Below are 24110 nucleotides of genomic sequence, written 5' to 3'. Positions count from 1 at the left end.
TTCATACATTAAATAAAAGCCTGCAGCCATTTTTTATACTTAGTTATTTTAAATTATTGATCGCTTGTCATAGAAATTATCGAAATAAGTCTACGGCAAAACAACATTCTTGTATTAAATTCTATTTATTTCTATTACCTATTTTATACACAATCTATTGAAAAATATAATAAGTATAATAAGCATATATAGGTGAGAGATTATTGTTCCGGAATATGGAAATAATATAACAACGCAGATTTGATATTTATAAACATAAAGAGGAAAAGAATAGGTAAACTTGGAAAATTATAAATAAATGAATTTATAAGTAGAAAATCCAGTATGCGAAGAACATTGAAAATTCTTATATCATTGGTTGCATCTAAAAGAGATATGGCCAAAGGATTTATGTGATAAATCAGTCTGACAAAATATTTTAAATAAATGCGCTGAATTAGATTGTCAATACACGGAAAATCTAGGTCATCGCGAATACTTCGGTTGCTAACGAACCCCGCTTTGCACTGTAGATACGTTCTAAAAAAACACAACGCAAAGTGAATCGCAACTTTGTCTAAGAACTGGTATATGATTCCAACATTTTTTTCATCGATTATTGTTCAACAAAATAAATTAGCAATATTATACAAGAAATGTGAATGTTTTGTTAGGTAAGGCAAAAATATATGGTGATTCCCTGAAATTTACAAATTTTCAGTCATAATTTTTCTGGAGAATTCTCTTTTGCGAGGAAAACAAAAAACAACACAATTCGAAAATATGGCAACGCAAAGCGAAAATCAGCTGTAATTGAAGAGCGATGCAGCATAGAAAAAACGCAAAGTGAAGCGATGCATAGCGGGATTTTAGTATGCTTTAATATTAGATATCCTTGCTACTCTTCACAGCTTAATGCCTTAAGTCCACGTTGATTAGAGGACACTCTTGAATGAAATGCATTTATTTCTCAGATTAAGTTGATTTTCTGGACGAATTAATCAACAGACTTTTCTCGTTTTTAAGTCAAATTGACGGCATTTAGCTTTTATATGAATTTCCTTTTTAATCCTTGGTCAATATGTGTGTCAAGATATTTTACACAATTGTTGATACGATAAGAACGTAACGGCTGTTGTTTTAACATTCCATTAGTTCAACTAAAGCTGAAGCTGAATTCTTGAGATGAAGTTGCAGTTTGCGGGAAACATTCATGGAGCCATTAGGTGAAAATAGGATTGCTACTTCATCCGCATATAACGCAGTTAATATATTGTCAGTGATCGGAAAAGCTAAAGTAAAAATTCTATAGAGTATGGCATTTAATTTTCATTTTCAATGGCTTCTCCGATGTACGAAATGACCAGATGACATTGTTCAATCGGCCCATGTTTATTCTTGGAATCGAACCATTTATCATATATGATAAGTTTTTGTTTCAAAACTGCAAGTAACTCTTCGTAAACAAAGATGAAAGAAAGGTTTCAATATGAATTTTTTTTTATTTTCCATATTGGTTCACGGTGTTTTCATCTAAAAGAGGATTTCATGCAAATGAACATCTTTGAACATTTGTAAAAATTTACTCCTGCTCTAATTTCATTAATAATTCGAATGATCCTGGTCAATAAGGTAATTGAAAGTTCGCGGTTTATTCAAATAAGCCAACATTCCAGCAAAATTCCAAAGTCAAAAAGTCCAACAGAGTTACATAGCATGATCTTTGTGACAAGCTCACGCAGGTATTTCAGGACATTCAATGTTTCTTATCCACCTGCGTGGCCGAGTAAACAAGAGTCTCGACTAGCAACTAAATGGTCATGGGTTCAAATCTCAAGTGCGGGAGAGTTTTTAATAAAGCCGAAGCCTAATCTTACAATTTATTATCTGGCTAAATTTATAGCAATAATAATTGATGATTCTTGCTACAAATTGATTTTATCATGAAATGTGTGGCATGATGCACCACATATTATTCAAGTGTTGTCCAAGTTTTCGAAAATGTCAGTAGTAAACTAATTGATCTATATGAGCTTAATAACAGTTCCATTGAGCTGGAGAACGTTTCACTTCTCATTATATTCTTAGAAATTAATGTTAAGACGGTGAGGGCCTTAGGCAATAAGGGGAGAGTTTTGACTACCTTCTTCCTTGACTTTTTTTTTACTTCCTGTGTATTTGAAGTTATTCCAAGATTATTATCCTGAAAAGTTTCTATTGGAAAACGGGCAAAGTTTTCGGTTTTCCCCGTATAACTTCTGCGACAATTTGCACACTCCTTCTTCAAACATGACCATTTCGTCTCATCAATCGTTTAATATATTTGGTAGCGCTATATAAGTAATATTCATCAGACATACCTGATGTAATTTGTTTATTTCTTATCTCAGTTAATCATAAGCGCAGATTCTTCATAGCTTTACTAACTTACTTTACTTTTATCTAGAGAATTCCTACTGTTTTGCGATCGTCCTCCTAATCTTCGCTACTTTCTGACCGCTCGAAATAGTTATATGTAATAGAGATCGTATGAAGCAACTCTAGATTTTGTTATATATAAGAAAAATTCAATTATTTCGATTTAATTTTGTATAAATATTTTATAAATTATTTACGATCTGTTTCAAGCAAAGTTAGACCGTAAGCAAGATGCCTTTAACTTATTTCATGCATGACATTAATCCTCATATCGTGTGCAATGTCTTCATGCATAAAAGTGTTGGCGACCCTACCTACCACTCTATAGAAACGTTGCTTTTCGTTGTGTTCGTTAAATTCTTCGTAGTCGGAAGAAGAAAAATTTTCCCGATACGGACGTGTAGACATTTAATTTCGTATTTTTTTCATTTTTTATTAATTATGAAAGGCGAGAATATGGAAAATATACCGTAAAAGATTTAATTGCTTCCAAAAAACTATAAAATTAATAAAACTAACCGAATTGTTGGCTAAAATACCCGTTAACGAAATTTTTTTCAACCACCAAGACGCATGGCAATGTGTGTAAAGTGACGAAAACGAAAAAAAAATGCAAAAGATAAAACGTGTATGTATGTTTTGCAACTGAAAATCATCAATTAATGAGAAAATAGAAATATATTGAACTTTTTGGATAAAGCGCGCGCTTGCACGAGTAAATAAATATTTAGTTAAGTTCTACGGGCAGAAAAAAAGTTTGGGGTCCATAACTTGCAAATATAGAATTAGCGGAGAAGAAAACAAAAACACGAAGGACATTCAAGGAGAATGTAAAAAAGAGCAGTAGACAAGACGCAACATTCAATCACTTTTGCTTCTTTTCTGTGTTTTTCGGCATTTTACAGCCAACAACACAGAAGAGGGCAAAAACAAAGAAGGCCGTTCGGCAGGTACCAGACAAACGTGGCTTTCACCCGAACGAAATTTGTTTATTGATCAAATTCCAAATCCCAACGGATTTAAAGAATTTGTTTGCATTGGAATTAACTAAATCGCAAAATTCCGCCACAAACACCCGCATCAACTACCTCCATGCCGGTATCGGTGGTTTGTGAAACGACGGCAAATGTTAATGCCGCTATAAGAGAGTCTCTTGGTAACGGGGGTGGCTGTTCAACTTCAAGTACTTCGGTGAGCGATGACGCTAAGGCAATTGCCAACGTCGGTTGCTCTGTTGCAAAATCTGATGATGGTGAAAGCCTTCAAAATAAGTTAGTTGCCTCTGCAAAAAGAGTTTTGTTATCTAAACTTGAATACGAGGAGGTTAACAACTATGGCCAAGCGGTATTGGATAATCTTAAGTCCAAATATATAGTTTTGAAACCGTCTGGTCATAATAATTGCAGCAACAACGAAAATGGATCTGCTTCACCCGCTGCTTGTAATCAAAACAACACTCAAAATGGCGCAAATGGTGACGGCGGCGCAGCCGGTAAGTTGTCATATTTTGCTCTAATATAAAATCTGGGGTATTTAGATTGAATGAATATAGGTATATAAATATTTAACGATTGCATTTGTGTATGTGCGTTTGTTTGTTTGTTGCGTGCATATATGTGTGTGTGTGTGTGTGTGTGTGTGTGTACGTTTTGAGAATGAGTATAAGTAAATAGCGTTTTAAAACAGCGTGCTGTGAAGAAAAGAGAACGCTAGTAAATTCTCTTTACGCAAGAGGAAAACTGTTATCTTTACGACATTGCCAGAGCATAATCCTTAGTGAGATACCGAGCGAAATTGACAAAAATATTTCTCTACCAAACAATTATATATATCCAACTTGCTGTGGAAAAGCTTAGCTGTCATTTTTAATGATTTTCGGAAAAAAGAATTGCCGCAAAGAAGTTATATCTTCCGTGAAAATAAAAAAGTACTTAAATGTGGCAATAATACAATTTTTCGCACAGGGCCTCGAAGAGTTTACATATTTATTATTCACACGTCAGTGCATGCATATGCATATATATATATATATATATCTATATCTATATATATATCTATACCTATACCTATACCTATACCTATACGTACATAGATAGATCTATTTTTTATTTATGCATTGTACTCAAAGTGCAAAAACCAGCGTAAAATAACGAAAAGGAAACAAAACATAAACACAAAAAAAGTTTCATCTTTAAGATTTATCTTTCCATATGAGAAACTTGTGGTGCGTAAAAACTTTAAACTTTATTTTATTTATTTTTTTTTTAAGTAAGGTTAAACTGAGTGGATATCCTTTCGCTATATTTTATGTTAATTTTTGATATAAATATTGTTGAAAAGAAGATCAAAAGTGTATACTCATCAAATAACTGTCAAAGGGTAAATAAATTTGTTCTATCGCCGCGGCGGAAAATTTCATTCCAACTTCGCTACAAAGGGTACACAATTTTATTTACATTTCAAGAAACGTCAAAAGTGTGAAGTCTGTACTCGTTTGTGCTTTAATCACGAACGAGTATTGCTACAAAGGTATATCCACATGTGTGCGTGCATGTGAATATATGATAGAAGAAAATAATTTTTTCTGGTCTCTGCATATTTTCCCAGAACACTTGACTATTGTTAGAATTTTTATGCAAACGTAAACAGTTTCGAGTGAATAACGGAAAAAACTGCCAGTCTCTTATAAAGAAATGTGAAAAGGTTGTGGAGAAATGTTGATTGATTTTGACGGAAAAGAAAATTGTGAAATTTTTATTTTCGAAATAATATATTCAATGCGTGCCACTGTTTTTGACTATTTCGCCCTGTGGCTTATCTATCGTTTTATATTAAGGCCATTGTATAATTTTATAGCTAACAAATTTTTACATTCAAAAAGTACAAAAACTAATGATAATGAATTACTTTGTTCATGCTCCTCTTCGACTCCATCGCATTCAAACTCCTACACTATCTGCACATTTTCCGATAACCCTGATATCAATGGTAATACTGCTACGTCTGCGACGAGCTTAGTGCGGAAGCGTGTAAACAATCCCAATGAACTGCCGCAGCCTAAACGTATATTATATCCACGTGGGAACGTGCGCATTGGCTGGAAGGCCGCGGGGCACAAATGGGACGTAGGTGTGGGAATGATTAACCTTGGCAACACTTGCTATTTGAATTCTACTCTACAAGCATTGTTTCATGTACCTTCAATGGCCAACTGGCTTATGTCTGACACAACACATATGGACCGTTGTGATATCGCTGATGCTGGCTGCATTATTTGTGCCATGGCCAAAACGTTACACGCCTCGCAAACCAGTCAATCGGCAATAAGGCCATACTATGTGTACTCCAAATTAAAGAGCATATGCAAACATTTAGTAGTGGGTCGTCAAGAAGACGCTCACGAATTTCTACGTTATCTGGTGGAAGCCATGGAGAAGTCATATCTTTTGCGTTTTCGTAACTATAAAGAATTAGATCAGTTTAGCAAAGAAACAACACCGCTTAACCAGATCTTGGGCGGTTACTTGAAATCGGCCGTCAGATGTTTAGCCTGTGACCATGTGTCGGTGACCTTTCAGCATTTTCAAGACCTTCTTTTAGACATTCGTAAAGCAGATACCGTTGAAGAAGCATTAGAATGTTATTTCTCGCGCGAAAGACTGGAAGACATGGGTTATAAGTGCGAGTCGTGTAAAAAGAAGGTACGTGAAATAAACAGATTTAATTAAAGTTTAATGCTAACTTTTTTTTGTCTTTCGTAAGGTTTCTGCCACTAAACAGTTCTCTTTAGAGCGAGCACCTATAGCATTGTGTATACAACTAAAACGTTTCTCTATGCTGGGGACAAAACTTATCAAACAAATTTCCATTAAGCCCCGCTTGGACCTAACCAAATACCTTTCTCGCAAAACATCCGAACAACAACTTACATACCGTCTTGTGGCAATGGTTACTCATTTGGGTGCCTCTCAGCATTGCGGTCATTACACTGCCATTGGCCTCACTGATTCTGGCACTTACTACAATTATGATGACAGCTACGTGCGACCCATACCTGTACAAGACGTTTGCAAAACTAATGCTTACATAATATTCTATGAAATGGACACGCAACCGCAGCGTGTAGCCAGTAGTACCCAAATAAGTGAAACACAGACGGCAGAGAAAGAGTCCGCACAATCAGTCAAAGTTAATGGTCATGTGTTAGGAAACAATACACAGCGCATGATTGGTCCTCAATTGCCGCCGTCCGGGCTACCTAATTATCCACACACCACCAACGGTTCTGCATTAGCTTCGCTTACAAATGGCGGCAAGCTCAGCGTAAATCGAGCATCCGCGATATCCCGATGTAGTAGTAATTCAACCAATAACTGTAAAATCGCTACACAATTTAAAACTAACATAAGCAATAACGTCAATCCCCTTTGCGGTAAAACTAGTGCAGCCACATTCCTAATCACTAGTGCCTCAGTAACTTCGACTTCGAATAGTTCCAGTTTTGCGGGATTGAAAAATAATGATGTTACAATAAATAATAACGTTCACCACGGAATGGCAAATGAAAAATATCAGGAATCTTCGCCCGCGAAGTCTCTACTGGCCAACACAACAAATAAAAGGCAAACTGCAAATGCTACAAAAGATAAAGAAAGTTCCTCCTCCGATGATGAAGTTGAAATTGTAAGCTCTTCAAATTCTTCGATGCAAGTGGTCACCCCACAAGCAGTACTGCCAAGCATGCCCAAGTTGGGCGCTGAAGTAACAACTAGCACCAAGAGCCCCAATCCGTCAATTAACAAATCGTCACAACCGCCTATAGCCACTAAGAATATTACATGCAATAAAAAATCGCAACCTGCCCCTTTAAAGTCTTTAGTACCCTACGGCTCAGAGACGGATGATGAAGCTGATGCTCCGAGTGCATTATCACCTGCAATTTCCACACCGGCGGAACAGCTACTACTACAACAACAACAACAGCAGCAGCAGCCACCAAAACGATTAGCGCCTAACTCCTCAAAGCGACATCAAGGCAATGCTGCATCGAGCAATAATTGTAGCAGTAATTCCAATGATAATAATAATAATAATAATGGTGATGATGATTCTAATGCTAATGACCCCGAAAACAAACCTACTAAAGGTTCAAAAATGAAGAAGGCTGCCTCAACCACTACCATATCGAATCTAGCGCTAACATCAAAATCACCTGTCAAATCAATAGATTCCTCGAAGACGATGAAGCGTGCCGCAACGGACGGCGCCATCGATGAAATCTTCAACAGTACCATCACAGCAATAACAAACGGTCAAACGCCGTCGAAGAAATCACAATATAAGTCGCAAAACAAATCATTTACAGCGTCGGCATGCGACTCCTCGTCCGATTCCGATGAGAATAGTAGTCGGCAAAAATCAAGTAATACGACAAGACAGACATTAAAAAGACCTCATTCAACGCCACCTTCACCGCCCGTTATTAAATCAAAAGTTGGCAATTGGCAAGTGACAACAATACCAACGTCAACAGTCGTGACTTCGTCGTGTACATCATCCGTGACAGCGGTCAATGGAACCGTCACCGAGAAACCAGTCAAAAATCCTAAAAATCCATTTGCTGGTAACAAACATCCGATATCTCATGAAACGAAACGATCTAAAAAGGAGACAACAAATAAAAAATTTGCTGGTAACGGTTATCAACGAGACACATCGAGTGATAGTGCCGTTAGTGAAATGCTCAAACAATCGCATCGTGGTTATGGGGCTCCAGTACTCAGCTGGAATGGTCGGCCAGCCGAAATTGAAAAAGAGGTAAGCAAACCAATAAAGCATAAAAGCAAGTATCGTATATACGTAGGACTTAATTTGGTTCTTATTATAGATTATAGACGAGGCACGCGAACAAAGGCATCGCGATAGGCAATATGATGACGAAAATGACATAGATCGTGGACGTCAAAAGAAAATGAAATCACAGATTAACAACTGCCGCACGCCCGATTTTAATCCATTCCAAGAACAGGAAAATCAAAAACGTTGGCGACGGTTTCATCAGAATTCTCATCATCATCATCATCGTCATCATCATCAGCAGCATCCTTATATCGGTGTTGGGAATTTTCGTCGCAATTTTCAACGTAATAAATTTAAATTTCAACAATTCCAGCATAAATTTCCAAAGCGTAATTTTGCAACCCTTAACGTATTGCATACACGACGTGACTCTTAACTAGAACTTTCGGTGGCCGATAAAATCATATACTTAAGTCATAGTCGCAAAGGTGACATATTATTGCTAAGTATATTTCACTTATTATACCGAACAATAATAATATACGAAGACACAAAGAGCTTTTGTAGGAATGCTCTATTCATTCTAATCCTAAATGCGGAAGTTAAAAAACGTAAGTACGTCTGTTGTGCGATACTATGTGTGTTGATTGTGTTAATCATGCAATGAAAGGAATAATGAATGTTACCGGAAAAGAAAACAAAGCGAAAAACAAAAGGAACTTTTGTGGAATTTTTTAGATGCTCCACTTGACTTTAGACTTCCTTTGCATTAATAAAGAATAATGTACAAGAAAATTCTTTTTCCTTTCTTTCTCTTATTTATTTATTTTTTTTTTTTTATTTTTTTTTTTTTTTTTCTCTTTCCTAGTTACAGTCTTAAGGCCACACACAATTTATTGAATTTATTGGCTTGTGTTTTGATTATTGTGATGTGATTAGGTGAATGAAGTAAATGAGTGAGTGAGTGAATGAGTGCATGAGATGATTCAACTTTCTTTAGTTTAGTCATTTATAATTAATATTATTATTATTGTCTATTAATGTCCTACAACTATTATTCTTATTATTAAATGTATTATTAAATCTACAATTGATACACGGTTGATAATAACGGACATCAAAAAATAGGAACGAGTTTTATCCTAAACATACAAAAACAAAAGATCTTATAGTTTTTTTTTTTTATTATTATTATGATTATTATTATTGTATCATTAATAATAAATATAAATATAAATTAACATCTAAGACTTTTTGTACATATTAAAATAACTAAAAAAAATATTTATAAAACATTTTTAAGCCATTCTACTATCCAATCATAAATAAATAAATAAATAAATAAATAAATTGAGTGACTTCTATGTTTAAATGAGAACAATAACGCAGTTGGCAAAAAAAAATTATGAAAAATGCTAATTTGGCTAAAAGAGAGAAATGTTAGAAAAAATCAATGTAAAAAATTAACTTCATATAGAATACATAGCAACATGGAAATGTCTATGCATTCAATGCATTTTTATTTTATGTTAATGTTATAATAGTGTAACTGCTTTTTTTAAGGCAAGTTTAATTTTATACTGTCATTTTTTTTTTTTTTTCAACTAAGTTCAAATCGTTTTAGTGAAATAATTATGTATACAGAACAAATAATTTTTAAAAGTATTGTATAAATTTTATGCAAATTAACGTCAAATTGTAAAGGGTGTAACGAAATGAACAGCATTTTGAATTTTCTAATATGATATCTTAAAGCATTTTTGCTCCATTAGAGAAAAGAACAGTGATGTGAGAGGTGAGCGCTTAGTTATAAAGTAATAAAAAGCGCCCAATAAATGAACGTGACTGCTTCGGCAGCATATCGACTTTTTCAGATAATACACACACACACACGCGCACACAAATTTCCGTTCATTTTGGTACATCCTGTATATAAAAGCTAAATAATATACGCGAATATAAAAAAATTGAAAGGAGAATCAAATATTTTACTTAAAATATTGAGAATATTATTATTGAATACCAAGCAAAATGAGAAGAAAAAGAAAACACATACATAGAAACTACATGCTTAATTAAAATTAAAGAAACACATATATATAAACATATATAAAATAAATTAAAATAATATACAGAAAAAATGTATATATTAAAAACGTAGCCACGCCTATCTATGCAATGTGAGCAATTATATAATGAGATGAATGCGATCGTAGTACCAGTACTGCTGCGACAAATAGCTATCACATTTAGATAACCAAAAAACTATGAAGATTGAGAAAGATTCAAAGTGACTTTGTTTCGTCAATTTGTTCATGCAATGCGTGTAAACCTCCTTACCCTATTCCTTATTATAAAGATCGTTATATTTTATTTTATGCAATCTTTTTCTCTTCAAGTGCAAACCTGAAATCTACCGCAATGAAAAATCAGGCTTTTAATGTAATACATATGTATTCCCGACTGGCGAAGGTGAAGCTACTTGCTTAAGGATAAGGAACGCAAGTTGGATGCATCCAAGCAAAAGAATAGGCTTTGAGACCTGAATAACTCATTAAAAAGAAATGCTGAGCTTGTTTTTTTTTTTTTTTTTTTTTTTTCATTTTGGAATTTACTAAGCTTGCATACACATTCGATAGCTGACTCAATAGACCCTCCGCGGCGAATAGAGTTGTACATAGTTGTCTCGATCAAGTATGCATTTTCCTTTTCATTGTAAAATTGCTGCCCTGAGAACCATAAGCCAGTCAGGCCCCATTTTAAACCAAAATGATTGGCCACCTTGCATGCTGTAACACATATCCGAGATGATACAAAGGAGGCCAATTCAATTTGTCATATTAAATGACGAGCTGTAGATATCATTTACAGTCTTATGTGCACATGTGTGAAACAATCAAAAAAATTAATTGGAATATCATTTCGCTCAATCAAATCAAAGTTCCACTGCCGAAGAAGCATTAATGAAGGTCTGTTGTCAAATAGATTCCAGTTAGTGTTACATCTTGTCAATATGACAAAAAAAGAGAAAAATTGAAACGCATTGTTAAACAAAAAGATTCAATGATCTCGCCGATCAAATTGCGTCAAAGATATTAATCTATATCCGCAACGAATTTCTCACAAAGAACAGCAAGCAGACATTTACAGGAAAATGTATTGGAAAGAATCCAAACTTCGAGCGCATATTCAATCCACGGTATCGTAGTTTTTGGTAAGGAACCTGTGGACCATTAACGATATAGTAGTGGATGCAAAATTCAATTTGGAAGCACTTTCCAAATGGAAAGCATGATATTGAGACGATGAGACTAATTTTGAATACCACCTTATCCCCTGAAAAGGATGATAATTGAAAGCAATCATAACAATTTAAAAGCACATTGCACAAGCTGGGGTAAAGAAACAGCTGATGGACATAGTAGATTCCGTCATTAAAAGAACGAATATGGAAATTTAACTCAATATACATTTGAAGTTTTTCCTAAAACTTACCTATGTACACATTTATTATAAGATTTGTTCTTCTTCCTTCTTCGGTTTTCGACACCTTTCAACACCACACAACTCCCATGTTTGATATTATTTCCCTCCTCTAATATATTGAAGCATTATAGATGGCCTAAGTTTCCATAGCCGCCCGGGATCATAGTATTCCATTTGTTATGCTTGACGATCGCTAGGAAAGTTTAAAGCAAAACCCTCGAACGTAACAACTTCCGTGATGTATACAATTAGTGACTTCAACTGCCTTGGAAACGTGTGTTACAGTTCTTAATACATGTAAGCATTCGCATCCGCCTTCCCTCGCCTATCGCGAATATGAAACGATTACAAATAACGCTTTGAAAAGTCGAAATATGTTTATTTTAAATCTCACAGGCAGCGACATCCAATTTTTATATTAATACACATCCTTAAATTGAACAATGAGTTATACCTCGCTCCAGCTTGGCAAAGCGTATGTGCCAAGTAAGTCCCTTGCATCAAACGTAATTACTGAAATTTTTTCATATAATTCCTATTTAAATAGATTGCTAAAAATAAATATTTCATGGAAGCCTCATGTACTAATCGATAAAAGTAAACAAACTTCAAAAATTTATACAGAACACAATTTATTTACTCCTCAAAGTCACTGATGACGGTTGCCGACGAGTTGCTTCCCTCATCATATATAACTGTGCGCTTCTGTTCAGTTTCATCCTTGTTTTCATCTTCATTCAGAATTTCTGTCAGCACAGATATCAAACCCTTAGCTTCTTCATACAATTTTTGAAAAGTTACAAGTTCCTCTCTTAGACATTGAATATGATCGTGCAGCTGTTGATTTTCTTTCAAAGCAATATCTAGTGCTTCACGCCTTTTTTCTGCCAATTTTTCCCAATAGTATTCGCTGACTTTACCATCAGTACTGGTTAGATCTTTTTCAGTGATTCTCTTTTCTCCCAGCACACCCTTGATTATTTTATGTTGAGGATTAATGCGAATTCCAACTGCCTTGCCATCAATTTTTTTCCGATTTCCTAACTCACTACTATTAATATTACATATATTTAGGTTTATGCCCGACTTGAAAGGATTTTGCTTTTCTATGACATTTTCCAAGTTTTCCTTGTCAGTATCCAAAACTTGTAAAGTCTTACGGCGATTTTTAAGATTCTCTTCTGATTCCTTTTTCATAAAGTCGTTCTCTGCGGAACTGCTAGACATATTTAAACTTCTTCAATAGAAAACAAAATATATTTAACCAATGCACGAAGCTATATGCCTGCGAATTTCAAAGATAAATCCGCTTTTTTTCTTTAACGTTAAGTTGGCTGCTGATCGCAGTTTGACAATAGCTTACACAAAATAATTGTGCATGCATGGTAATAGATGTTAGTTATGGCAACACCATTATCAATGTTACGGTTCGTTTTTTGTTGTCTGATAGCGCAAGTCCTTTTACAGTAAATATTTTAAATTAATTAGTAAAACTGGCTTTTTAAGAATTTAGACATAAGAGAGATCGTTGATCGTATCTTATCGTGCAATATTTTAGTTTGCAATGATGCTGTCATGGACAGAGATAACAGTAGATAAATTCCACTATTCTCGTAATTCTTATACTCTAATTAACTCTGTTACCGACGATAAGTGACCTTTGTGTTATATATTATTTTAAGGTACTTCCAATAGGCAAAATAAATAATGTTCAACTAACTTTTTACTTCGTTTCATTACAAAAAAAAAATTATTATCATAATGAGTACTAAATGCAAAAACATTAAAAAAAAAATTGCAGGGAATATATACATTAAATAGTTGTAAAAACTGTCCATAGCCAATAAGACAGAGCATCACGTTTCCGTTCGATATGATGTAAACTTGTTATAAGATTGCAAAACTAAATTGTTTCAATTTCGTGTTTCCGTTTTGTATACAAAACAAGTTGCCGAACTTTGTTGCTATCTTAACAGACTTGTTTTAATAAAGCAAACGTCAACAGACAATTTTTCTTTTGGAGGGAAAATTTCTAATCAATTGTAATTTAAGCGGTGGCTAGTAATAGAGTATTTCGCGTGTTTAATTGTAATTTACAACAAGTTTATAGAAGTAAATTAGAATATTTTAAAGGAATTTAAAGAAAAAACAATGACTCAGCCTTCTATAACATCATTTTTTAATACACGTAAACGAGCAAATGCTGAGGACTTTATTAACACGAAAACAAGAGTAAGCGTCGATTATTAGGTTCAAAATAATGCTATTACATTACATGTATATAGAAGCGCCCTTAAATCAAACCTCCATGTTTGAATAAAATTTGCTATTGACAGAATGCACAAAGTTCAGCGTTATGCTGCAGACGCCATTACGCTTTATACAATCACAATTAGAAAAAAATATTAATTTATTACTAATTTATAATACTAATTTATGTATTTTGTTATATTTATGTTCCTTACAGCCTCTAGAAGAGGAAACAAACATAGAGTCGCAGTTAGATGATGACACATCGAATTTTAAGACTGACCTGCGCTCCTGTTCCGGACGAATGATTAAGCGTTTCGGTATTCCAGAAAGCATTCAGTTAGCCGCTACTGGAGTTTCTCCAAGAAAGATGACCAAAATTGAAGAAGAAACGAAGGAGAAGAAGAATCTTGTCGAGTGCATTAAAAAGGATTCTTTATCGCCCAAAAAAGCGGAGAACACGCCTATTCTCAGCAGAAAACAGATAAATGAAACTACACCCTGTGCTCCTGGTAATGTGGACATTACAGAGTCGGAATTGAGAAATTCCAAGAATGATGAAACAAATCTTAAAACTCCTACAAAACAGATTATAAAGGGCTCCGTGCTTGCAAGCCGGACTGAGCTAAAATCACATGTTAAAAAAGAACTCAACTTCGATGAAGTTAAAACAAAAATATCACGATCGTCCAAATTGCAAGAGTTAAAGGCATCATTGGCACGGATAAAAGAACTTGAAAAGACACGGAAAGCGCAAGAAAACAAGAGCAGACTTCTAAAAAAGTCAACATCTCCGTGCCAAAAAGCCGCTGGGGTACAATTGAAAGAATTCGATACTATTGAATTGGAAGTCTTCAGCAGGTAGGCAGAACATTTACTATATTTGTATTTTGAAAAATTCAAACTTCAGAATAAAAATTCGGATAGACAAAGTGACGAAATGCCCTACGAGTAACCAAATATTTTACAATTTTATATATTTCTTGCAACGACGGATATCAAATGTCTACTCCGAAGCATACATAATATAACTTTGATCATAAATATCATAAAGATGTAATTTTGTTTTCTTCTTTATACAGCCCTTCTAAAGTTTTTAAGACGCCCACTAAGTTACTCCCAGCAACACCCGACAAAAATGAACTCATGTCACCGCGCCATACCAACGCTTCAAAGCGTCTACTATTTAGCCCTTCTAAAGATGGCTCGCCTTCCAAGATAGTCGCAATTCCGGCCTACCAACGGTTTTTAGATTTGATTAAAACTAGCAAATGCGACCAGTTGGCCTTGCCCAATAAATATCGTCATTTATTAGAGATTTTCAAAGGCTTAGACTCAGTATGTGCTATGTTTTATAATCGTAAAGAATGCATTACCTTCAAAAAACTAAGACCGGCAGTGCAACGAATGTTGCTTAAGAATTTCAGTCAAAACCATTTGGCACAAATCAAGACAGTTTTCCCTGATGCGTATACATTTACGCAAATGAAAATGCGTAACTATGGATCCATTTCCAAGGTAGACTATTTCCAATTGGTTATAACACCGAACATCGATAATGCAGAAGAACGGCAAACATTAAACACAATTGACGAAAATAATGTATTAGCTAAAGCTGACAATAGTGCAATGAATCCGCACATGATAACGCAGCGTTTACACCGCTTTCGAGATGAGCTATTGCAGCGCGTAAAAATAGAACATGACAAATTTCTGAGATCACTGGATCCACCACTTTCGATACCTAAAGAGAAAGTGACACGTTGGCATCCAGACTTCGACTTGGAAAATTGTCCTGGTATTGAGTTGGCCCAGTTGCCCCAACCACCAAATACACAAAAATACTCTTCCGCTAAAGATATCTTATTGACGACTCGCAATTTATTTCATTATAATACTTGTATGGAAAAAGCAGGCGAATCCTGTGAGACTGACGTGGTGGAAGATGGTTTGCAAGCAGACAATTTTAAAAATCAACGACAATCAAATGAAAAGAACGAAGACGAGAAAGGTATTAAAACAGTGGAAGTAAATAAAATGAATGAGACAGGCTGCCCATTCGATCCTGTACCAATCCCTGATTTATTAAAAGGCGTACCCAAAGCTTTGCTGGAAAAGATACGAGCTAAACAAGCTGCTAAGGCTTTAGAAGCCATGACTCGACGTCCTTCCCAAGACAAAGAGGCTGCGCAGTATTCACGACTACCCGAATTGGCTCGCTACTTACGCAACATCTTCATTACTGAACGCAAGGGCGTCTTAACTCAGGAGGTTATTATTAAAAGAATCCAAAATAGCTTTCGCATTTGTCTCAATTCAGTGGAAATTGAGCATCATCTGCAATTAATAGCTAAAGAAGTGCCAAAATGGTTAACGTTTTACGAGGTTCGTAAAACCATGTATTTGAAAATCAACAAACAATTGGATTTAGGTGAAGTAATCGAACGTTTGGAAACGGTGGCCAACAACAAAAGCGAAATATAGTACGATTGTTGGCAAATTCTCGCGATTATTGTAATTATCTTAATTAACTTATTTGGAAACTATGATCTTTTTTTCTTCTACTTTTACGTCATAAACATGGAACTTCTACATGCATCCTGCTTGTCACAAGTGTGGCGTCAAAGTTGAATTATTTACATATTGAAATCGTTTTTTCAAATATAACTATTTATTAATGTTAACTATTAAAAAAAATTGAAAGAAATGGAAATTATATTCGAAGCTGATAAAATATTGTAATAACCGGCCTCTTTTCTGCTCTTTATTACATTTAAATAAATTGATTTCGAAATTAAAGAAGTTTTTAATCAAAAATACTATAAGCATGACTTGCTTTGCATGCAAGAGTGACTACGACGATTGGGCAGCACTTTGTAAATTGTGATGACGTTCATTACTATAACAGAATAAAATATAGCATACATAGGAAAATTTTCAACAAAAAGCGAAAATTGTCACAAACAATACCGGAGGCGTAGATACTAAAGCCTGCAATATTTATGATTGCGATCGAGTTTAGAGATTGACAATATGTTACGATCTTCATTTGAAATAAGTTGCATAAAACCCTAAACGAAAACAAAGTCTTTAAACTTAACACTTAAAAGCTTGAGGAAACCAATGTTTGACTTACATTGTTTTCCACCTTCCCATTGTTCCAATCTTGGAAAAATACCAAACGTGGTGACTATAAGAAGACAAAAAGAAAAGTTCACTGTCAAGAGTTAAGAAAATGTTTTCACTTTTTATTTGATGTAATAGGCAGCAAAAGAAGTTAAACAGATACAAGATAATAAAATGCATTGTGAGAACTGGAAGCCAATTCTGCTTCTGATATAATCAAAAGAATTCAATAACTTCTACTTGAAGCAAATTTCTCAACTAAAAGGAATGAGCAGTGCGTTTCTTACGTACTTAATTTCTTTAATGTGACTTTACATTACTTTTTGTAATATGACTTTACTTTCTTTAATATAAAAATTCACCGTTCGGATTTCCTTTTTAGGTGTTTCTGACTAACCAAGCGCCCTTTGCAATAGGATGCACTTTCTAGCTTCTTCTTTTTCCTTAAGTGCTTCGGCAGACTTCTCAATGTATTATTTCTTTCTTTTCGAGCGATTTTCTGATTAATTTTTTTATCAAGGCGTTCTTTCAATTTAAAGGCTTTACTTTTCTTAAGTTGCTTTAAAGAGTTTTTCTTCTTCAAACGATCCAAATCCCTTTTATTTTTCAGATCTATGTTTTGATTGAACATTTTTACGTTCTTCTTAGGCACATCTTCGGATTCCCTCTTTGTTGTTTTTTTAGTTTCCTTTTCTTTAACATTGATATCATAATCCATGCCAGGTACAACGTTTGCATCAATATCGTTGTCATTTTCGCTATTCTCTTCTTCAGCACTTTCTTCGCTATCACGACCTTGATTTTCACCTAACATGTGGCGTTGGGCTGCCATATCACTAGTAGTTAATTCAGTAATTTTCACATGAACGTCATTATCTTCGTATTCGTCATTTTCAATGATTTTATCTTCTCCCGTCAACTCCCGTAAGGGTTCAAAAGTCTTTTTCAAATTCGTAAATCCTTCCTTGATCTCTTGCCGTATACGTTTGCGTTCCTCCTTAAGGCAACGTTCAATCTGTTCTTTAGCTCGTTTACGCCTTTCATTTTTTCGTTTTCGGAAGCCTATAAGAAATTCTCTTTTTTTTGGTTTTTGCAAAATTCAGAAAAAATAAGTATTTCTTGGATATACTGCACCATATGCACTTACTTTCTTTTTTGAGGATCAAAAACTATTTCAAGTTTCTTTTTTATGTTTTTTTTCCGGGCCATTTTATCTATTTATTTTTTCTTATGTGAAACACATGCGGTCGGTGTCGTGAGATTACCAAGTTGCCGTTTTATTAATTGTTTTATCTGAAAACTTAGGAGCGCTTTTTCAAAATTATTAAAGTTGACGGATATTATTAACGTGATATGTTTCTGACTCCACAGGAAACATTTAGTTTTTGTTATTATTTTATTATCTTGATATTACAGCCTTATCCTGAGGTTGTTATTGCTGAACCATCATCCACTTTAACTTGTAACTTGTAAAATGAAATTAGTTTAGTTTTCTTTTATATATATTTTTATATTTATTAATAAAGCTATTTTAAATATATAATAAAACTATTATATAAATAAAGCTATTTATATTTCTGTTATATTGTGGACATAAGCTACAAAAATGCCAGCTCTGTTAAATGGTTAAATGCCCAACTTAACAACTTAAATGGTAACACAATTCAGTCGTTAAATAATATGTTAACAAAGGGACATATCTGTTAAAATGCAAAGCCGTCGGGAAAGTAGTGAAAACTTTAGGATATTTAGTATCTAACTTTTCTTTATTTTTTTTAATAAATCTATGTTTTCATATAAAATTTCTTAATTTCTTTAATTTTACAAGTTAACTTAAAATTAGATCGCCATAATTTTTAAACAAAGCCCTCGCTAAAGTCCTTGTTAGACGGCAAAGCGCAGAGTTGCTTGTAATAAATGAGATAAATAATCAAAAAATTGCAGCTCTGTTAAATGGTTAAACTCCCAATTAACAAATAGCAATTTAACAGACTGAACAAAGGAACACATCTGCTAAAAGGAATTTGATCGTTTTATCGTGTTATTTATCGATAACACGTGAATATTTTATTCATGATTACTTGACAGCATTTGTGTATTTCTGCCATTGTTACTGTAAAATTTCGTTTGCCCTGCAAGGATTCTGGGTAGCATTTACACTTTATCGATACGTTATCGAGAAAACAGATGTTGCATAGGCAGTCTTGTCATCTTTGATCTCGCAGTGAATATAATGGTTATAGTGGTTAGTTCGCGCCAATATATCTTAACAGTATTTGAAAACAATTGATTATAAGTCGACAAAGAGAAACAATAGGGGAATTTTTGAAAATTATTATTCATTAAAATCATTTGAATCTTATTGGTCCTGTCCATTCTTTCGCCGTATCTTAAAAAAAATCTTTTCATATTTAGTTTTGAAAGGAATTGCAATGGATGAGTTGGCGAACGACACACAACACCTGTTGAATGAAATTACTGGAAATACAAGTATGGACGAACAAAAAATGGATGGAAAGGAAAAATCCCTAGAAGAAGACATATTAGGATCTGAAAATTTACGAATGTCAGATTCTGATGAGGAATTCGAAAAGACAACAAATCCTAAAGAAGACGCACTCTCTGTTAACTCTCCTTTGGATGGAGACAACGAAAATCGGGAAAGATTATTAACAAAGAAACAAGAAGAGGAGAACATTAGTGAAATTAATGCCTTAAAACGAGTTCCTAATAAGAAAGCCATGCGCTTAATAGATAGTGACACTGAAGACGAGGAAAGTACAATGCAATGGGGACTTAAAAACAATGAATTGGAAAGTCAGAAAATGTTACCGAAAAAAGTATTACTCTTACTAGACAAGGATACTGAAGAAGATTCGCTAAAAACAAATCAACCACTAAACAGTGACGATTCAAATAGTGAGGTTAGTCGGTACAATATTAAAAACATTAAAAAACGTAATAAAACGGAAAAGTCGCGGGACCAGGAAAACGCTGAAAAGAGTGGCTCCGACGACGTTAAACAAAAGTACTCTGCTTTAATCGATAGCGATTCTGATTCAGATAGTCGGATTTTAGAATTTGGCAAAAATCACTTTGAAACTGAAATACACATCGCCGACAATTCAGAATTTAAAAATAAAAAAGGCGCAAAAACCGGAACCAGCTATAAGAGAGAAAACGTTATGCGGGTAAGGAATATTTTTAAAAATTTTTTGACGTAAAATTGAAAGCATTTACATTCTTAGGCTTCTGCTAAAAAAGCCTTAGATGAAATGCAAGCCATACAAAGTGAACAGCAAAGACTGCACAGAGAAACGCATGTAAGGTGAATTAAATCATTTCATACTACGATTGTTTATAATTTAATGAACCTTCCTCCTACATTTTATTCAATTTCATGCAAACATGTATTACGCCAATCTTACTTGTCGTAGCATTCCTTATCACAAACCAAAGAAACGCACTTTAGAAGAGTTTCTAAAGAGACGTACTATTGTCAAACCTCAATTAACTAACGAGGAAGGTAGTCCGGTGGCAGCGCTTGTGCAAGCTAAAAGTCTTAAGATGACTACTGAGGAGTTAAAGGAGTATGCGTAAGTCTCTTCTTTTTTCTTTCGTTTATACGGTTTTTGTATACACTCGCATTAATCTTACCTTAAACTTAAGAAAATTGATGGAAGAACGAGCTAAAGAGGCTTGCGAGTTTTTTAAATCTGAATCCGAAAATGAATCGGAATTTGTTCATAATAATGACGTATTTGACAAATTACCAACAATGCAGGAAGAATTAGATAAACAAGTTCAAGCGAAATCTTCAACGAAGGAAATCCTCGATGGGAAAGCGTACAATACACATGAAATTTCAAATAATGATTTAGAAATTTCAGAAATACCAAAAGATAATCCGGCAGCTGTTGAACGATCTGAAGAAAAATTGTCTGAAATATTCGATGAAAATTTATTGAGAAAATCACCGGCAAAGGTGATCATAACTGAAGTCATTGAATTGCCCAAATTAGATATGAATGTTATTCAGGCAAGTCCGGCTAAATTGGAGTCATTAGTTAAACCGGCTACCTTTCACAATGTTAAAGAATTATTAGAAAAGAAATATTTACCCCTTAATCCTTCACTCAGTGGTGATCCCACCAAACTGATTAATTTGGAGACCGGAGATCTGATAGAAAAGCAGCCAAACGGCGTGGAGAATTTGATGCAACGCCTAATGTCCACAGTAAAGGTGCATAAAGCAAAGACTTTGGAGCGCTGTAATATTTTGGCATTCGAAAATGACAAGTTGGAAGCAACAAGTGTAAACGTTAACATCAATGGGGATGAAAGCTCCATAAAAAAAGAACCAAAACCGGGTGCCGCTTACTTTGAATTAAAAAAAAATTTGAAAGAAATCATAAAAAAGAAACGTTTAGAAGAGTTGTGTAAAAAGCAAGAAGAAGAGAAAATGGAATATGAGGAGAGCTCGATTGATACTGAAGAGGAAGATTGCGGCGATTTTGAAGAAGAAGACGAAACTGATGAATTTTCCAAAGATGAGGGCAAGGAGGAGAAAGAAATTTTGGTAAAATAGATAAATAAAACGTAAAAAAGTTTACAATTAAAAGTTAATGTTTTCAGGCGGACATTAATGTAATAGAAGAGCTCGAAATAGAAAAAGAAGACCAAATTTATGAACTTGAAGAGGGAAAAATGAATAAAATACAAGAGGAAGAACAAACTTTTGGCCTCGAACGTAAAAATCATGCCGCAAATTCTTTCGCGGATTCTAGCGGGCATAACAATGACTTGGAAGTTAACAGAGATGATATTGATTTCCTGAAAACTCAACCTTTGGCGTTAAGAACTCAAACTGAAGGAGAAGAGCTATTAACTATACGTTCAAGCAGTTTTGATAGCACTCAACCGTCGAGGTCAGCTTTAATAAGCCAAATACCGTTAGTGCAAAATAACGTTGACAACATGAACGAGGACGAACTGCTGCAATTGTGCTCAGGTAGATTTGATCACGGATTTGAAACGCAAAAGCTACAAAATGAGGAAAATAATAGCCAATTAATTCATAAAACTGTGTGCAATAATATCTTATCAAGTGATGAAGACAATGACGACGAAGAAGAACAAACATTAAAACTTTCGAGGGGGAAGTCTAGAAAGAAAAAATTAACAAAGAGAATTAATAAAAAGAAGGCCAAATTGGGCTTTTCGGATGATGAAGAAGAGGAGGAAATTACCGAAGATCAGGGAAGCGATTTAGAGGAAATTGACGGTACTGAGCCTGAAGCTTTTATAGACTATGACTCCGAAGAGAACGAAATTTTAGTACATCTAACTAAAGAGGAACGTGTTCAAGAAGCCGAACAGTTCTTTGAAAATGAGGCGGAGCTTTCAGAATCAGATTGGGGCAGTGCTGACGAAGATGAAGAAAACGATTTGGATAAATACGACATAGAACTAGGGGATGAAGATGAATTCGATAAGGACAAACTGCGTGAGGAATTGGGGAAAATTCATGCGTAAGTCCACGCCACGAATAATTTTACAAGAAAGTACAATTATGCTTTATTTTTTAATATGTAGCCGCAAAATGTTGGATGAAGACATAAAAAAAGTGCGAAAATTTCAGGAAATGTTTTTGGAGGATGAAGAAAATGACGGTGTGGGCCGTCAACGTCAATTCAAATGGCGAAACGCGGAGAACGGTTTCACTTTGGAAGAGTTACAACGTGCCGAAATAAAACCTGACGATAATGAAGACAATTGCGATGACCCTAATGAGCATGAATGGCGTAAAATTCGCTACGAGCGTGAGCAGTTTCTGAAGGACAAGGATCTTAAACTTGATTCCCAAGATGCGAGCACAAATCTTGCCAAACCCAACTTGCCAGCAATTGTAACTGTTAGCCCCCACAGTAAAAAGTTGCAAGTAATCAATGCTAAGAAGAGCAGTGCCTATGCAGAACCAAATGCCAAAACATCATCACCTTTCCTCATCTCAAAGGGCGTCAATCTTATCACAATGAACAGAAAAGCAGCACGGGGCTCATTTTTAGTGCGCGACAAAGAAACCCTTAACAAATTAGCAGGTCTTAATAAAGGCAAACCAGGTGCAGCAAATGTGGGTGATGTGGACGATGCAACCGCAGCTATTTCAGTCAACACTGCCAAAGCAAAAAATTTCGTTTTTGCTACCCTAACTGAGGAGGAGCATGAAAGTCTTAAACGTAAAGCAGACAATGTGCTTAATGGCAGCAATGAAAATGGTGTCAATTACATGAAAAAACCTAAATTTGAACCGCGTCGTGATAAGTGTTTTATTGATCAACTTTTATAAAAATTTGTTTAACAACTGCCAGCAAATAAACAAGGAAAGTTTCATTGTATAGATCTTAAGTAGATTCATTTACAGCTTTTTAAATATTCAAATTCGAAAGACTCCTCACCTTAAAGTACACAAACACATACACACCTTATATTCAGAATAACGTAAAATTCCGTCGATATTATATTCGTGGCTGCGATATAAATAATATTGCAAAAGTCAACAAACCAACAACCACAGGTTGATGTCATTTTAAGCTTCAAATTAAAATTTATAGTAAAAGATACTCTTTTCTGCCTAAAGGGGAAATTTTAGGATGTTTTAAAAACATGCCTTTTTGTGGCCTTGACCCTATGGCATTTTTCAAAATAGATCCCTTCGGATTTGCATAACTTATGCGTAACGTAATCCTGTCAAATCATATTATAGCATGTATCCGGAGGTAGTTGTTATATAAAACGCTGCGACATCTGTGAATTCAGTCGGAAGCAAGTGGCGCGTCGAAAACGAAGAATGAAATGAAAAGTTGCTGATTTTACACTATCACTTCCATTAAGTGGACAACGTCTTACAAGCCTGAAGAGAGTTTGTAGAATATATGATGAAAATGCTTTACTACGTGCACTGTTTAAGACCCGTCGACTTTGATCAACCCATTTGTCGAGCAAATTTTTCGAAATATTGACATAGTTTGGCGTACTTCGCTGCGGACCTG

General features: G+C 34.7%; 5 protein-coding genes across 7 annotated transcripts; 3 read left to right on the top strand and 2 right to left on the bottom strand.

Annotated features, from left to right (window-relative positions):
• Positions 1-2778: 2778 nt before the first annotated feature.
• On the top strand, positions 2779-9413 carry LOC119631608 (ubiquitin carboxyl-terminal hydrolase 36). Of its 3 annotated transcripts, XR_005246699.1 has the most exons (5): positions 2779-3889; positions 5416-6098; positions 6160-8214; positions 8285-8807; positions 9065-9413. XR_005246699.1 is itself a non-coding variant. In XM_038023981.1 (4 exons), the coding sequence occupies exons 1-4, from the start codon at positions 3490-3492 to the stop codon at positions 8630-8632; spliced, it is 3486 nt and encodes a 1161-aa protein (XP_037879909.1). In that variant the 5' UTR covers positions 2779-3489; the 3' UTR covers positions 8633-9144. The 3 variants fall into 3 exon arrangements, 2 of the variants coding, with proteins under 2 accessions (XP_037879909.1, XP_037879910.1); XM_038023981.1 differs by having other exon boundaries at positions 8285-9144; XM_038023982.1 differs by lacking the exon at positions 2779-3889 and adding an exon at positions 4704-4776 and having other exon boundaries at positions 5005-6098; positions 8285-9144.
• A 369-nt stretch (positions 9414-9782) lies between these two features.
• On the bottom strand, positions 9783-12965 carry LOC119631798 (geminin-like). The gene is made up of 2 exons (XM_038024310.1): positions 11692-12965; positions 9783-10135 (listed from the first exon to the last, which is right to left on the bottom strand). The coding sequence occupies exon 1, from the start codon at positions 12907-12909 to the stop codon at positions 12319-12321; it is 591 nt and encodes a 196-aa protein (XP_037880238.1). The 5' UTR covers positions 12910-12965; the 3' UTR covers positions 9783-10135; positions 11692-12318.
• Positions 12966-13669: 704 nt separating this feature from the next.
• On the top strand, positions 13670-16610 carry LOC119631366 (DNA replication factor Cdt1-like). Its single transcript, XM_038023508.1, has 3 exons — positions 13670-13914; positions 14150-14793; positions 15015-16610. The coding sequence occupies exons 1-3, from the start codon at positions 13834-13836 to the stop codon at positions 16414-16416; spliced, it is 2127 nt and encodes a 708-aa protein (XP_037879436.1). The 5' UTR covers positions 13670-13833; the 3' UTR covers positions 16417-16610.
• A 544-nt stretch (positions 16611-17154) lies between these two features.
• Positions 17155-18473, bottom strand: LOC119631981 (nucleolar protein 12). The gene is made up of 2 exons (XM_038024633.1): positions 18206-18473; positions 17155-18134 (listed from the first exon to the last, which is right to left on the bottom strand). The coding sequence occupies exons 1-2, from the start codon at positions 18265-18267 to the stop codon at positions 17417-17419; spliced, it is 780 nt and encodes a 259-aa protein (XP_037880561.1). The 5' UTR covers positions 18268-18473; the 3' UTR covers positions 17155-17416.
• Positions 18474-19271: 798 nt separating this feature from the next.
• Positions 19272-23462, top strand: LOC119631466 (claspin). The gene is made up of 7 exons (XM_038023691.1): positions 19272-19303; positions 19474-20249; positions 20307-20386; positions 20496-20654; positions 20728-21637; positions 21694-22589; positions 22654-23462. Exons 2-7 carry the CDS (start codon positions 19491-19493, stop codon positions 23405-23407), a joined length of 3558 nt encoding a protein of 1185 aa, XP_037879619.1. The 5' UTR covers positions 19272-19303; positions 19474-19490; the 3' UTR covers positions 23408-23462.
• The last annotated feature ends 648 nt before the right edge of the window (positions 23463-24110 follow it).

Source organism: Glossina fuscipes, unplaced genomic scaffold, assembly GCF_014805625.2.
Source record: "Glossina fuscipes isolate IAEA_lab_2018 unplaced genomic scaffold, Yale_Gfus_2 1, whole genome shotgun sequence".
Taxonomy (NCBI): domain Eukaryota; kingdom Metazoa; phylum Arthropoda; class Insecta; order Diptera; family Glossinidae; genus Glossina; species Glossina fuscipes.
Note: the sequence above shows the minus strand (reverse complement) of the source record. Positions and strands in the feature narration are given on the sequence as shown.